Raw genomic sequence first — 15,796 nt, forward strand, 5'->3', positions numbered from 1 at the left:
TCTAACTTTGAATTCAGCTGGGTGTTCTGAATTTTCACCAGCTAAATTTAGTGGCCTTAATCCAATTTACAGAGAGAATGTGGTCTTGAGGCTGAGAGTCAGATTTGGGTCTCCACTCTCAGCTGGAAAAGGCAGGGGAACTGTGGGAAGCCCTCAGGACTGGTGGCCAGGGATGCCCCAGCTGCTCTTGGCCCTGGAGGTTGGGGGTGGGGGAGCACAGATGGCCCTGAGCATCGGGTGGAGCTGGCCCCTGCCCCAGGGCTGCATTTCAAGGCTGAGCCCTGTCCCTCCCTCCAGTGAAATAATCTCAGCTTCTTGATGTTTCTTTCCCTCTCCCCTGCCCACACTGACAAATCGGGAACGCTCCGGCTGTGGGAACTCCTGCTGGCCCTCCAAGGCCATCAGGCAAACAGTTCTCCAAGCTCCACCCTAAAGGAGCTGTCTTTGCCATGCCCAGAGTGCTCACCTGCCTGCCCACTGCCTGCCGGGGACCCTGGAACACCTGGCTGGAAGCCATAGCCTGCACCTGAGCTGGGAGTTATGGACACAGACACACCTGCATGCCACTCACAGGAACACACATCATACCTGCATACACATCATACATGCCACACACATCATACATGCACTCAGGAAAATAGAACACATACACACGAATATGCAAGCCCCTCACAGGTGCACATGTCACACATGGACACTCATGTATACATCTGCCAGCTTGCATGTTTGCTTGACTTCTTTTCTGTCCACATGGATCCCCACACCAATCTCAAAGCATATCCAGACCCAGGACTCCAGCTCCGAGTTGGTCACTTCCACTGATTCCTGGAGCCTGGGAGTCTCATGGAAACAAGCTAAGATCCCCCACAGTCAGGAGGGGTCACCGCTTTAGGCCCCACCAAACCCTGCCCTTGTCTCCTTGACCAGCTGGGCAGAGAGGAATTCTAAGCTGACTATTGCTCTTCTTTGGACTCTGGCTCACACCTGGTTCCCTCAGCATTGCCTGGGCCTGTGAACCCTAGTCCTGGCCCCTTCACCATTTGCTAGAAGGAAACTGAGTACCAGTGCCGCAATGCCCATGTCTCCTGGCTCCAGCTTCCAAAGGGTCAGGAGACCTTGACCAAGGGAAGAAGCCGCTTGGCTTCACCTAGCCGGCTTGAGGACTGTCATCTCTCCAGGGAGTCCTCGGGCCATGCCTCTAATGGGACGCCTACCCTGGGCCTCGGTATGGCTGGAAAGGCTGAGGGCCTCCTGAATCTGGAGCAGTCTAGGAAGGATCTGGTTCCTCCGTTGTTGGACTCAGGGACGCTGTCCTTGAACAAGGAATGGCAGGTTCTCTTTCCAAGTCAGATCCAGGTGAACTGCAGCCCTAGGGTCACATACTGTTCTGTGAGTCAGAGAGACCAGTGGACATGTAGTGAATGGGGACTCAGGCTTAAATTTGGGGCAGTGGCAGCGCACACCTTCAATCCCAGCGTTCAAGAAGCAGAGGCAGGCAGATCTCTGTGAGTTTGAGGCCAGCCTGGTCTACAGAGTGAGTTCCAGGACAGCTAAAGTCACAGACAGAGAATCCCTGTCACAAAACAAAACAAAACAAAAAAACAAAACAAAAAACAAAACAAAACAAAATGGGGTATGAGAAATGACAAGAAAACCAGACTTGAGCAGTGTCAGGATGGGTGGGCATGGAAAATGAAAGGTGTTCTAGGGTCTCACTGCCCTTCAGCCTTCCACAGTCTGGAAGGCTCGATGGAACAGTATAGAAAGGCCAAGCCCCATGATGCAGTAAACTTGGCTGAGGTGAGCAGTGGCTGGGACAGGTGCCCAAGGTTTTTGGGGAATCACCAGAACACTGGGGTGATGGTATATAAGAGAATCATTAGGTTTAAGGAGGAATTCAGGGAGTGTCTGGCCGTCTGTGGCAAGCTACAGCACACAAGGCAGGCACAGGAGGGACCTGCTGCCATCTGGCCTATGGCCCATTCTCATACATTGCTCTGGAATCCCAGGCTGGGCAAAGGTGGCTCATTGCTGCCCGGGCTGTACTCCGAGGCTGGTGTCTTGGGTGGCATCTGCAGAGTAAGGCAGCACTGTGGAGACCAGCCCCCACAGACCACCCTGCTCTCCGTACCCCACCTACCCTCCTTTCTAAGTGAAGTTGCTTGGTAGGGCGTTCAACAAACATCCCCTAGAAACAAGTGATGCACCTCATCATGGCATTCTCACTTCAGCTCCCACCTTCCACCTACTTGTCCCCATGTTTCAGGGTCAGGGTATGATGACACCGCAAGGCAACGACTGGCCAACTGACCATGGGAGGTCAACCTCCCCACATGGTCACATCCACAGCTCCTCCAGGGCTCTCTCTCTCTCTCTCTCTTTCTCTTTTTTTAAAAGATGTATTCATTTATTATGTATACAGTATTCTGCCTGCATGTACACCTGCACGCCAGAAGAGGGCACCAGATCTCACTATGGATGGTTGCTGGGAATTGTGCTCAGGACTTTTGGAAGAGCAGTCAGTGCTCTTAACCTCTGAGCCATCTCTCCAGCCCCCTCCAGGGCTCCTTTATAAATGTGTATGTCCCTTTTCAGTTTGTAAAATTGTAAACACACACGAAGAAGAATACCAGGGTGGTGCTCTCACAGGCCTGCGAGGAGATGTTATTTTCACTTTTCCTAAAACAAGTGCACTATGGAGAGTCTGATTGTACAGAAAAGAGATAATTACTTTCAACTGTGTTGCCTTTTTTGTCCAACTTGTGTTTAGGACACCTTTTCCCCACCCCATCCAACCCAACCATTGTGTGTGTGTGTGTGTGTGTGTGTGTGTGTGTGTGTGTATGTGTGTGTGTAGGCCAGCGGTAATGTTGGCTCTCTGCCTCCATTGTTTTCCACCTTATTTCAGCCCCTTTTCACTTACTTTCTCTACATGTGACCCCTCTGTCAGGGCCTGGTAGGTCCTGCTGGCAATTGCTTTGAGTTTACCGTGGAGAGATGTGAGCCAGACGTTTGAAATAGCAGCGTGGAGATGGGGGGGGGTGTGGTGCTACGGGAGCGGCCCCAGACATTTTGAGCATCAGAATTCCCCAGGGATAACTTTGGGTCATGGTCTCTTGCAGGACACACTCACAGGCATCTGTCACTTCAAACAAGCTGCCGGCAGGCTTTCCTTAGCTTCTGCCTCTGGTGACCTTCTGTTTATCAGGTCTGCTGGCACTATCTCCAGCTTGACCTAAAGCAGTTTAAATGATAATTTCAGGTTCTAAGTGATGTTTTTGGCTTAATGTGGTACCACATCCTGATCTAAGTGAATTTTAAAAGTATTTATTTTTGATTATGTATTTGAGGAGGGCAGAAGAGTGTGTCGGATCTCCTGGGGCTGGAGTTACAGGCAGTTATGGGTCACAGAAATCAAACTCTAGTCCTCTGCAAGCATGTAACTGCTCAGCCAGCCAGCTCCTCAAATGAGTTTTAAAGGAAATTTCATGGTAACAGGTTGTTTCAGCAATGGCTATCGGTTCACAGTTTACAACTTTTGTGCAGTTGTATTCTCTAAGATCTGTTTAAATTGTTGCAGAATAGCTAACCCATGCAGAACCACATGCTATACCTACTTCTGTCTGCTGAGGAAGCCCACTGTCTGCACCTGTTGACCACAACCCCAGCCAGCCCCACCCTTTTAAGGTTTCCCATCTTCTGTTAGAGCTCACTCCAAAGCTTCTTATTTCCTGGCCAAGCATCCCATCATCTTTCTTGCTCATTACTCTTCCTTCTCGGGGGGGGGGGAGGGGAGGAAGGGGAGAGCGTGGAGCAGGCCACACAAGTGCATGAGCACGCCAGGGTGTTGAGAGGGCTTTTCACGCTTGTCCAGGGTTGAGGACAGCACTGGTTTACTGACTTGCCCCAGTGGAAATGGCTTCTCTGTTATTACGAAGCACCAGAGGCACCTCATGAGCACGCCCAGCAGAGGCCGACTGCGTTGTCTGGATCTTTGTCCACGTGGGAGGGGCTCTACATCCCAGGTGCCCTCTTTGTGAGTGACTGATGTGAACCTCAACTTGAGCTTCTCAAATCCTTTCTAGATGGATGAGAAGGAGAGGAAACTAAAAGGGAAACGAGGAGAACTAGTCGCTCACTGTGCACACCAAACTTTATGGAAGGAAGGGCCCAGACTGGCCACTCAGGGTCATCCTAACAGTTGGCAGCAGATGGGTTAGCTACCTTCCGTCCATCAGTCTAAAGCAAACCCGGCTGGCCTCACCCTGGTAGACCTAGGCAGCCAGTGTTTCTCATTTGCAAAAGAGGAAACTGCTCAACGGCCCGAGGTCTCTGCAGACGGAGCCCAGACAAAGAAGTGTTTAACAGCTTCATTTACGTCCTTGAGTGTTAAGAGAGTTTTAGGGCAAACCTGGAACAGGCTCGGCCACTCCCCCAATATGCCAATCAAAGGGACCAGTAGTGGTGAAGGGCAGAGAAAAGAGGTCTTGTCAGAGTGGACATGCTGGGAAGAAGAGATAACGGGGTTCAGTGACCCAAGTCATCTTCAAGGAGCAAGGGGGAGCTTTAAGATGTTTTAGAAAAGGGAAAGGAAAGAGGCGCTAGGCATGCATAGCTGATGAAGCATGTGGCCCTGGTCAGCCCAGGGGTCTGATTCGTCAGAATCTCAGTTCTGTAGACGTCACTTCAGGGAAACAGTGCTCACTTCAGGGAAACAGTGCTCACTCCTGTTCTGGTTGCTTCTGCTGTCATGAAAACTGTTCTCTCTGGGGAGTGTGGTAAGTCCTGCACGTGTTCTGCAGGGCTTAGTTTTGTTCTGTTTCTAAGATGTTTAGTGCCAACACCCCTAGAATGCAATGTAGCTACAGGAGTAATGCAGGAAGGAAAAGCTAGAGAGAGGACAGCAAGGGACAGTGGAGTGAGTTAGTGACACAGTGTTGTGCTCTCTCTAAAGCTCCTACATGTCTCTAAGATAGACATGGTGGCCCATGACTATAATCTCAATACCTGAGTGGCCAAAGCAGGAACGCTGCCAGGAGTTTGAAGCCATCTGAATAGTATTGCTTCAAGTTTCAGGCCAGTCTGAGTTATGCAACAAGACCCTATCTCAAAAAAGAAAAACAACCCTGCTTGGTGGGCTGGAGAGATAGCTCTGAGGTTAAGAGCACTGACTGCTCTTCCAAAGGTCCTGAGTTCATTTCCCAGCAACCACATGATGGCTCACAACCATTTATGAGACCTGGTGCCCTCTTCTGCCCTGCAGATGTACATACAAACAGAACATTGTATACATAAAATGTTTTTTTAAAAAGCTTGGTGTTGTGGCCCATGCTTTTAATTCTAACACTCAGAGACAGAGTGGATGGATCTCTATGATTTCAACACCACGCTTATTTACATGAAATTGCATTTAAAGTGTGTATCACCACAACCAGAGTGAATCCTATGGGCACTTAATTTGTTCTGGTCTTTTTCATATCTCTTTTATTGTATAGCAGGAACAAGTACAGATTTTTCAAAAGCAAACAGAGCAAGGCCTGGAAGCCGTGGCCCCACTTAGAGCCTCTTCACACCCAGCTTTCCATGAGCTTAGCTCCTCCACCAAATGGGAAGTGACACTAGCTGTTTCTTTACACCTCACCAAAAAGTCTAAAATGGGTATTTAGTTTAGTTTCTCTAAACTGGGTGTTTCCATGAGCAGCCACTGAGAGCAGAGGTAAAACCAGGCCACAGCATGAGTCTTTACTTCCTCCAGCAACCACCTCTGCTTAGTTTCCAGGAGATCAGGTGTCTCTGCCCCAGGTGTGGGAGGTGTAGGCCTCAGCTGCCCTTTAAGAACTCCATCTGGGTCCAGAAGGACATTCCTAATGACCTTTTAAAGATCTCAAGGTCAGGCTGCGTGCCTTTAATCCAAGCACTTGGGAGGCAGAAGCAAGTAGATCTCTGTGAACTTGAAAGCAGCTTGGCCTATATAAGAGTTCCAGAACAGCCAGGGCTACACAGAGACCCTGCCTCAAAAAAATTTCAGGGTCAAGATGTCTTGACATGTCAGATCGCTAAGGGAAGAAACCCTGAGACCAAGGTAGAGAAAGTCAATTGGGTCATGAAAGCTGGAGGACGACCAGAGACTGACTCAGGAGCCTTCTTGGAATCAAGTTTTCTCTCCAAAGATACTGGTAAACCTGGGGGTGGGTGAGGTGGCAGGGATCTTCATTCTTCATTTGTCCTCACTTTTTTTTTTTTTTTTGAGACCGGGCCTATTATCTGGAACTCGCTCTGTAGATAAGTAGATGAGGCTGACCTTGAATTTACAGAAGTCCGCTTGCCTCTGCCTCCCAAGTGCTGGGAATGAAGGCGTGTGCCATCACTGCCAGATTTGACCTTGGTTAAGTCAACCGGAGACCTCCAGCTAGCCAGTAACCTGGGTTACTCCTGTACTTGCAGTCCCACAGGTATCCTCCAGGTGGCACCCTAAGCTCTCAGCTCACCATCCCTACCCTCCTGTCTCTCCTCTCCCTTCCTCTCCCTGCTTCTTTCTCCATCAGTTTACCAACATGTCCCTAACCAGGACAAGCACATGAGAACTGTCCCTGAGGCAAGCAGCCTGCTGTATTAGAGTGACTCCAGCCACCCACCTCCAGAATTGCAGTTTGTAATTCTTAATTTTGTCAGCTTCAATCTAGGATCACTTGGGAAGAGAGTCTCAGTTAAGGGCTGCCTAGAGCATGTCTTTGGGGATTATCTTGATTACATTAATTGTGGAGGGAAGATCTGTCCACTGTGGGTGGGACCATTCCCTGGGTTTGGGTCCTGGGCTGTATAAGGATGAAAGCAAGCTGAGGGTAAGCATGCATGCACACTTTTCTCGGTTTCTGATTAGTGGTGCAGCAGGACCAGCTCTCTTACGCTTCTGCTGTGACTTCTCCACTGTGATGGACTGGAACCTGGACTCTGTTGAAATCACCCCCTTTTCCCCTACATTGTTTTTGTCAGGGTATTTTGTCACAGTAACTGGAAATGAAACTAAGACACAGTCCCACGTGGAGACTCTAGACAAACAGATAGCATGGGCGGTGCTCCTGAGAGGACCCTGGCTGAGAGGAGGAGCTTACAATGTCATCATGGTCAGGGATGGAAAAAGAGGAACCCTGGGGCTGTGGGCACAGGGAACCACCAGGATTGAGTTCTCAGTTCTGGTGGTTGCTGGTCCAGGGCGAGGCCCTCTAAAGTAAGGAGAAGCAGGCAATTGCCAGCATATTCCAGAGGCCCCAGACACAGTGGCCCAGGGCTCAGCATCTTGTGGGGTTGGCAACACCAAGCCACTACTTTGGTCCTGCCTGACTCCTGCTCTTGCACGACTAAGTGGTTTCTTGCATGTCACCTCAGAGTGGGTATCCTAGTTCATCATGCCTGGGGAACTCCAGCTCAGGCCAGGCCCCTGCCCCACCTCTTCTATTCTGGGTGCTTCCGGGAGTGTGGCTTTGGGTGGGCAGGCCAGGGCTTGCCTGTGGAACACCTGAGGCACCAGTTACCTAAGCCCACTTGTCTATCTCTGTTTCTCCTTTGGTTCCAGTATTGAGTGGGTCCCGCCCTGGTGAGTGACATGATCACTCTGGAGTCTTGTTTCCTCTTTTTCCTAGTTACACTCTTTCTGCCCCAAAGCCCATCATCTGGCCCGGCCCAGCCCGTGAGGCCCGGGAGGCAGGAGCAGCAGCCAGTGCAGGCACACTGCTTGTCCTACCAGCACGGGAACCACCACAGCTTCTCAGGCCCCTGGACTGCATCTATCTTGAGACTACCACCGTGGCACCTCTACTGGCCATCACGCTGTGCAAACATAGTGTCACACATGCAGTCACGTACACAATCACACAGTGTCATGGTCACAAAGTGCCATACAGTCAAATACACAGGTTCACGCTGTCACATGCATTCAAAGTTTCACACGGTTATATATCTGATCACACATTGTCACACGGTGTGACCTGGAGTCACACACAGTATCACACTGTCACACATACAGTCACACACATTGTCCCGAAAGTATTCCCACGGAAGTCCACAACACTGGCCTCCCCTTCCTACCAGGCGTAATGCTGCCACGGGTAGTCTTCCTGCTCATTAGAGCAGCAGCGTCCACCCGTGTGCGGCAGGGTTTTCGTGTGACACACATCTGTTCGTGCAAACATGTGCATGCACCTGGCCCAGAGGAGCTGTCCTGAGCTATCACTGTGTGAGGGGACTGGAGGACTGGCCAAGGTTAGAGGCCGTCTGAGCCTGTGCTGACTGAGCATCTTGGCACTTCTCCGTCCTTCCTACCTCCCCGAGGTGCAAGCACGGGCTTTACATCCGGTGCCAGAGAAACCCCATGTGGGAGGTTCTATAGTGATTTAGTGCGCCTCTCGGACACTAGGAATCTATAGGCATCACATGCAACAGAGGCGTGCCCCTCGGCAGCACATCTTGGCTAATGGAAGACAATAGGGACCACTCTCATGGAGGTCCCCTGCCTCAGCCTGGAACAAGTCACCAAGCTTTCCCAGTCAGCTGACCAGAGGAGACCAGAGCTGACATAGCCAGTCACTCAGACACTGCCTTCCTGACTAATATTCTGAAAAGTGACTCAGAGTAGAATGGGTGGTAGGACCTTCAGGGAGTGACATACTTCTGACTCAGGAAGGAAATTGCCTGGATCTCGGGGGGGGTAACTATAAAACCATGACCTCAGTCTGAGGTTTCTACTACTTCCTGAGATCCACCAGTGGCCAGCCGTGGCCTAAAGGCACGGAGAAGGCAGGCTGCAAGGTGGGTGGCGGCTACAAAGCTGTAGAGGAGGCCCCAAGCCAAGCTCCACTGTGCATACAAGGGCAAGGTGGCTGTGCAGCAGCCAGGCAGACCACCCCTCTGGACTGTGGTTGGTGTCCAGAAGGGTGAGGATGTCCCAGAAACTAGAGATAGTAGCCAGCTCTTGAAACCAAAGAGCAGCACAGCTTGCCATGGCCATCTAGGCCCAGAGTTCAGATCCACTTGGCTTCCCAAACCTTCAGGACAAAGTAGGTAACCGGCCCACCTTAGAAGGGGTTGCTATCCTCTTTTAGAGCTTTTCCTCCCGCCATGTCCTGCAACCTTCCCCTTTGTGCCCCGCTGCAGTGGAAAAGCCCTGCAGACACCGGCCTGCAAAACTCTTCCAGGGGTTCCATCAGTGAAATCTCTAGAAAACCTCAGGGTAACTGTCATTGCTGCCACCTGGTTTACTGTCCCCACCCACCCTGGGAGGGGACCCTGAGACACTGCACATACCAAGACCTTTCGAGCTTACAAATGCACCAAACGATAATGATGACAAAACACTGGGGAACTGGGAGAACCAAATTCAAATCTGTCCAGACTTATCTCCAGCCCCAGGGTGCTCTAGCCTCTACATTTCTCCCTGCGTTGACATGTCTAGATCTGAGGCTGCATGGTCAGTGAGAGGCTCCAGTTGGGCTCAGGGTCAAGGCTTGAGAGACTCTGGATGAGGGCCCCTCCAGGTCTGATGCTCCTCCGGTCCAGATCTCATCAACTTCCAGATTCGTTGGTCCTTCAGCTGTACCAGATGCTCCAATTTGATCACCTTCATCTGCAAAATCTTCAGGAGACACACAAATCTGAAAGTATCCAAAGAAGTCCCCCTACCTGCCAGTTAGGCCGTGGGCAGCTCCATCCTCTAGGAATGAGTGCCCAACCCCAGGTCTCACGGTGGGGTCAGGGGTGGGGGGAGGGAGTGCACAGGACCAAAGGCCCTTTGTGGGGACACTGGGAAAGATAAAACACCAGGTTCCTTGGGGAAGATACTACAGTCAATGAGCCTGAGGAGCTCAGGGGGTAGGCAGGCCATGGAGGAGGGCTGGTTTTTCTTCTGCTCCCTGCTAGGATCTTCCTGGCCTCTCTGCCTGTTTCTCCTGTATCAGCCAGAAGGGCCTCATGTAGAACAGGGCAGGCAGGACAGGGACTGAGGCTTCTTGGTTGCACATTTGTCCAGCCAGCAGCTGACTGATAGGTGTGTGGCTGTTGTTCTGTCTGCTCACCATGTACTTCCAAAAGTTGATGGCTCAAGAATAAGTGAAGGGAGCTAGAGATAGGTTCAATGGTTCAGGTTAAGAGTGTATACTCTTAGCTGGGCTGTGGTGGCACACGCCTTTGATACCCAGCACTTGCGAGGCAGAGGCAGGCAGATCCTCTGAGTTTGAGGCCAGCCTGGTCTACAGAGTGAGGGTTTTTTTAGAAACCCTAAAAAAACCTTCAAAAACTGAGAGTGCATACTCTTGCTGGGTTTGGTGACGCATGCCTTTAATCTCAATATTAGGGGGGCAGAGGCAGGTGTATCTCTGGGTTTGAGGCCAGCCTGGTCTATATAGTGAGTTCAAGGACAGTTGGGGCTATGTAGAGAGACCCTGTCTAAAAAATAAATATTTTTTTTTAAATGGGGGAGGCAAGTATGTATATACTGGTAACCTCTTGGAGGGGTTCAGACTTTGGTACCTACCACCACATCAGGCAGCTCAGAAGCACCTGTAACTGCAGCTCCAGGAAGCCTCCGTCTTCCAGGGGTAGCTATCTCTACTTAAGTGCGCAAACCTTCATATACACAAAAATTTACATTTTGGAGGGCTGTGTCTCTCTATGTAGCCCTTGGCTGTCCTGGAGCTTTCTATGTAGATCAAGCTGGCCTTGAACTCACAAAGAATTAACTCACAAGTCATGTGTCACACCAGGCGGTAGTGGTGCACGCCTGTGATCCCAGTACTCTGGGAGGCAGAGGCAGGCAGATCTCTGTGACAGCCAAGGCTACACAGAGAAACCCTGTCTTGAAAAACAAAACAAAAAGAAGGAAAGGAAGGAAGGAAGGAAGGAAGGAAGGAAGGAAGGAAGGAAGGAAGGAAGGAAGGAAAGAAGGAAGGAAGGAAGGAAAGAAGGAAAGAAAGAAAGAAAGAAAGAAAGAAAGAAAGAAAGAAAGAAAAGCATGTGTCACCATGGCCAGCTACACATAACTTCATAACTTAAAAAAAAGTTAAATAAAAAAGAGTAAGTGAATGAAAATGTAGCTACAAAAGCTAGGGAAAAGCACACATCTATACTCCCAGTCCCAGAGAGGCAGACAGGGTAATCACTGAAAATTCAAGGCAGTACATAAAACCAGACACCTTCATTCAGCGACAAACTGAAAAGCCAGGGAGCTGTGGCTAGGACCAGCAATGGATTTCATCCCATGTGGCCTAGCCACAGGCTTGATACATCCTGTCTATCACCATACATTTCTCCTAGGACTACTTCTGGTGTCTCTTCAACTCCAAAGCTGTGTGTCTCACTTACTCAGTCCTTAAATGGCAAGGTGTCAACCCTTAAATGGTAAACTGAGAGCGTCAACCTTTAAATGGCAAGTTGGTCTGCTCCTCTCTGGCTTTCCAAGGAAGAATTACAGTTCACTTGGTCAGCATGTGAGCCAGGGAGACAGTGGGGAGAGCTGTGCTGTGAACCTGCAGGGCTGACAAAGACGACAGCTTCAGTTCTCCTTACTGCTTCCTTTCTACTTCTGTTTTGTAAGTCCAAAGCCACAGTAATATCACATCACTTTCCTGTTTTCACAAGAAGGCAACTCATCAAGATTTGGGTACACATCAGGAAGTGAGTTGGCATGCAATTGCCAATAGACCCTGTGACTCTGAAGTTCCTTGGCCCAAATTGTCCATTCTCCCCTACTGTCTTAGCTCATATGCTCCAAGGATACAGGGAGAGGTAAAGAATTGTAAGGGGCACTGGAAGGTCCTGGGAAAGAGCAGTATGGGGCTAGAGAGATGGCTCAGGGGTTAAGAACACTGGCTGTTCTTTCAAAGGTACCAGCAACCACATCCATCTATAGTGAGACTGGGTGCCCTCTTCTGGTATGCAGGCACTCATGCAGGCAGAACGCTATATAAATAATAAATAAATAAATTAAAAAAAAAAAAAAGAAAGAGAAAAGAAAGAGCAGATGTATCCCTGCAGAGTATGTCAGAGAGCAAGGCTTATACCACACAACTAGCTGTGTACACAGAAGCCAGGAGTACATCCACAGAACCAGGCATGCATCCACAGTACCTGGCATGAGCACACAAAACTAGGCACACACCACAAAAGCAAGTGTGCACTGCAGAATTATATATGCACTACAGAATGAGCTATGTGTCATAGAGCCAGATGTACATGGCATAGCTAATAGCGTGTCCACAGAACCAGATGTGCACCAAAGCTAGGTATGTACTGCACATCTAAATGCTCACAAGGATCCCCAGGTGGGTTGTTTCCAGGGCCCCGGCCTGGCCTTTGAAGATGGAGAAAAAACCCAAAGCCCAGTTCAGGCTACTGGGGGGGGGGGGGGGCAGGCAGGAGCCTCTCCAGCCAGCATCTTATTCCTGAACTGAAGCAGGTGTTCACCCAGCACCTGCTTCCAGAGATGGGCCTCGGTCCCTACTGCCATCCAGTACTCCTGTGCTGCACTTGGGTCTGGTGTGGGCAAACCATTGAAGCAGGTGGTAAGTACATAGGGGTCCACCGTATCTTTTCTGCCTCTGAAAGGACTGAAATATTCCACTGTTTTCCTTCCTTCCTTCCTTCCTTCCTTCCTTCCTTCCTTCCTTCCTTCTTTTTTTCTCTCTCCTCTCTCTCTCTTTCTCTCTTTCTCTCTCCCTCTCTCTCTCTCTCAATCTCTCTTTTGGTTTCTTGAGACAGGGTTTCCCTGGGCAGCTTTGGCTGTCCAGGGTGTACTCAAACTCACAGTGATCCACCTGCCTCTGCCTCCCTTAGTACTGGGATTAAAGGTGTGTACCACCACTGCCAGACCACCAACTGTTTTCTAAATAATCCAAAGAATGTTGATTCTCTCCGGTCAGGGCCCTGCACTTCCCATACACCCCTCACTGGGTCAGTGCCAGCTCTGCAGAAACTCAGCCGAGGAGTGTGAAACTGGGGAAATGTGTCCCTCCGCACCTTTGTCTTGCAGCTCGGAATGTCTAGGCAGCAAGGGAGGCCCAACAGTACCATACCTTGACTGTCTCCCGCAGAATGGCTATTGCTTGCTCCTTATCCTCCAGCTGCTGCTGGATGCTGGTCAGGTCATCCCAGAACCCTTCAACGGGGTCCCTGAAAAGTAAACACTGACCTTTAATCCAGGATAGTGATCATAAGGAGGTGGGCAGGGAGAATTTGAAAGATAAGGATCCACCCTCTGCAAGAACAGCAGCTCATTTTCTCCGAATCCTTTTGATTCTGAAGGGTCTTCATGCTGACGTAGGTTGGAGGACTCTGTAGGCCTGTATGACAAATAGATAGTGTCAGTTCAGGATCTTGCTTCTGGTAGGCACCCACTAGTGACAGTACATACGGATGAGGAGAGGGGGCATGGGCCATAGCAGGTAAAGCAATCTCAGAAGTTCCCATGGAAAGAGCTGGTCCTATCCTGTTGCATAGCCCTGGAAACCTTGGAAATGGCGCTTCTGTTTGAGTAATGGCTTCCCTGCATGGCTCACAGGCTTCCCCTTGGATGGTTGCTCGCTGGGAATTGATGAAGTCAGAACCCCTAAGTTTCATGCCTCAGAAGCCCACTAGCCCCTCTGGGCGCAGGAAGCACCGGGGCCTATATACCTGTCCTCTTTTGAAGGTTTGCAAGCTCCCGATCATCCCGCGCCCAGCTTTCAGGAATGTAGTGTTGTTCTCCACAGCTCTGGGACTCCGACAGGCTATCCACATTAGGATGCTGAGTTTTAGAGGTATGTGGGTAGGAGGTAAACCCTGCGGAAGGACGGGCAGCATCCACACCAAAGAGTCGTGGATCCTGCAAAGTTCAAATGTTGGGAAGGGAAGGGTAGCAAGGCCGAGCATGTCTGGTCTCCATTCTGGATGGGGCCAGTGGGTAAACTAGAGAGGGGAGGGTTTGGAGCAACAATTAAGTGTTTTCACCGCCCCAGGCTAGGTAGGTCAGGCTGGGAAGGAGATGAGGGGTTGGAAGGACTAGATAGGAGTCTAGGTGGGACTTCATTTTATCTGGACCACAGGGACATTCATTTCTCTGTTTTATTCTCACACAGACAAATTACCCGACTGTGTGCAAAGGGCAACAGACACAGCACACTTGCAGGCTGAACTGATGTGCAGGCACTTACAGCCGTAGCAGCTGAGCTTACATGAAGAGGGCTGGCCTCCACCTTCTCCCTCAGCGTACACAGGATAGATTCGATAACTCCAGGCCTATTGGACACCACCTTTTGGATATCAGCTTCTGAGATACACAAGTGCAGCTTTCGAAAGACTTTCCTGTGAAGAAAGTAGGGGTGTGCTCTGAAAGCAGTACGTCCAAGGGCTGGGCATAGCTCTCCCTGCAGTCCTGTCCTCCATGCCTTCCAGCCGCTGGACAACATCTAGCTTTCTTGGAGAGGATAACAAAGAGCTCCTTTCTGCTCAGCACCCCCGGGGCCCATGTCTATCACATTCCTGGCCTAGTAGGCCTGTCTCAGGAGATCCACACAGCATCCTGGCCGCCCACACACGCTCCCCACCTTGCTCTGCTCAATCACTTCTGCTCAGGGCCCTCAATGATTTGACTACACTGGATGTGTCTGCCCTACTCTCGCTGGTTGTTCTTGATATCACACCAAACATACAGGCAGGAGCTTGTCTGAGGACAGTTTAGAAGGTGGGGTAAACCGCGCTTCCACTGATCTGTAAGGGAACAGGCTGTGGCAGCGGCCCCCCAGGCTGACGTGATGGGCAACCCTGGTTGTGGTACAATTCTGTCGGCAAGGGCCCATAGTAAAGCAGTCAGAGACCCATAACTGGCGAGGGCATCCCTGGGGGCCAACCTTGGTGGGGCTGATCTCCCAGGCCTTGCCTGTTGAGAAGGCTCCAATTGCTTAGCTTCTGGTCTGTACTGCAGGCTGGGACGTAGCTGTGCAAGTCCACCAGCCGAGGGCGGAAGTGCTTCACAATCTCGGCCACCAGCACTGCGGGAATGCAATGTGAGCTTGGCTTGCCTGGTTAAGACCCTGGGTTGCAGCTGTAATCCCTGGCCACATGAGATGCATGGATTGGAGTAGGAAGGGCACGAGCTCGTCCCGGGGAGCCCATGATTGTCCCCGAGAGTGCTCGGCACCGACCTAGAGTCCAGGACAGACCATGTGGTAGGACGGTCTGGGGAGCTAACACAGCGTGAGAGCCCAGGAGAAATGCAGGAGGCTATGTCTGCCACTACCCTTTCTAAGCAGCTCGAGTCTGGACTCCAGAAACGCCCCGTTCTCCCACCCCAACCCATACTAGGGGGCTGGGCGCAAGGGCGGTCCTCAACTCTGAGCCCTCTTCATCATCTGCCCCATTGCCCCTCGCCCTCACTCGCACCACCATCACTGAAGTCTCGAGCCAGGTGGCGCTTGGGGCGGCTGAGTGGGAGCTTGTCCAGCCAGGCGCAGAGGTTATGAATTTCCCCAGGCGTTGGCAGGAACTCAGGAGAGCTCTGCTTAGAAGCACTGAGCATGATAGAGGAGTCAGTCTGCAGCAGCGAAACACAGCGGAAGTTGGTGGGTTTGGACCGTTGCTGGGAGGCTGGACACAGCCGGAAGGGGCGGGGCCCGCATCTCACCCGGCCCGCCCCCATCCCAGGGAGAACTGGTCGTCCTGTATGTCAGGAGACAGAACCGAATTAAGGCGGATGGCTAAAATTAAGGGAGAAGATTCGTGAAATAGTTTGATCCGGTGTGATAAAAAAACAAACTGACCTTTAGAATGTGGT

The 15,796-nt window shown here is 50.9% G+C and overlaps 1 protein-coding gene across 1 annotated transcript; it reads right to left on the reverse strand.

Moving 5' to 3' along the window:
* Positions 1–9,236: 9,236 nt before the first annotated feature.
* On the reverse strand, positions 9,237–15,749 carry LOC110549031 (sperm flagellar protein 1-like). Its single transcript, XM_060382008.1, has 7 exons — positions 15,406–15,749; positions 14,903–15,014; positions 14,178–14,328; positions 13,660–13,849; positions 13,241–13,328; positions 13,062–13,158; positions 9,237–9,628 (listed from the first exon to the last, which is right to left on the reverse strand). The coding sequence occupies exons 1-7, from the start codon at positions 15,659–15,661 to the stop codon at positions 9,494–9,496; spliced, it is 1,029 nt and encodes a 342-aa protein (XP_060237991.1). The 5' UTR covers positions 15,662–15,749; the 3' UTR covers positions 9,237–9,493.
* Positions 15,750–15,796: the final 47 nt, after the last annotated feature.

The sequence above is a fragment of the Meriones unguiculatus genome, chromosome 1 (genome assembly GCF_030254825.1).
Source record: "Meriones unguiculatus strain TT.TT164.6M chromosome 1, Bangor_MerUng_6.1, whole genome shotgun sequence".
In the NCBI taxonomy this organism is placed as follows: domain Eukaryota; kingdom Metazoa; phylum Chordata; class Mammalia; order Rodentia; family Muridae; genus Meriones; species Meriones unguiculatus.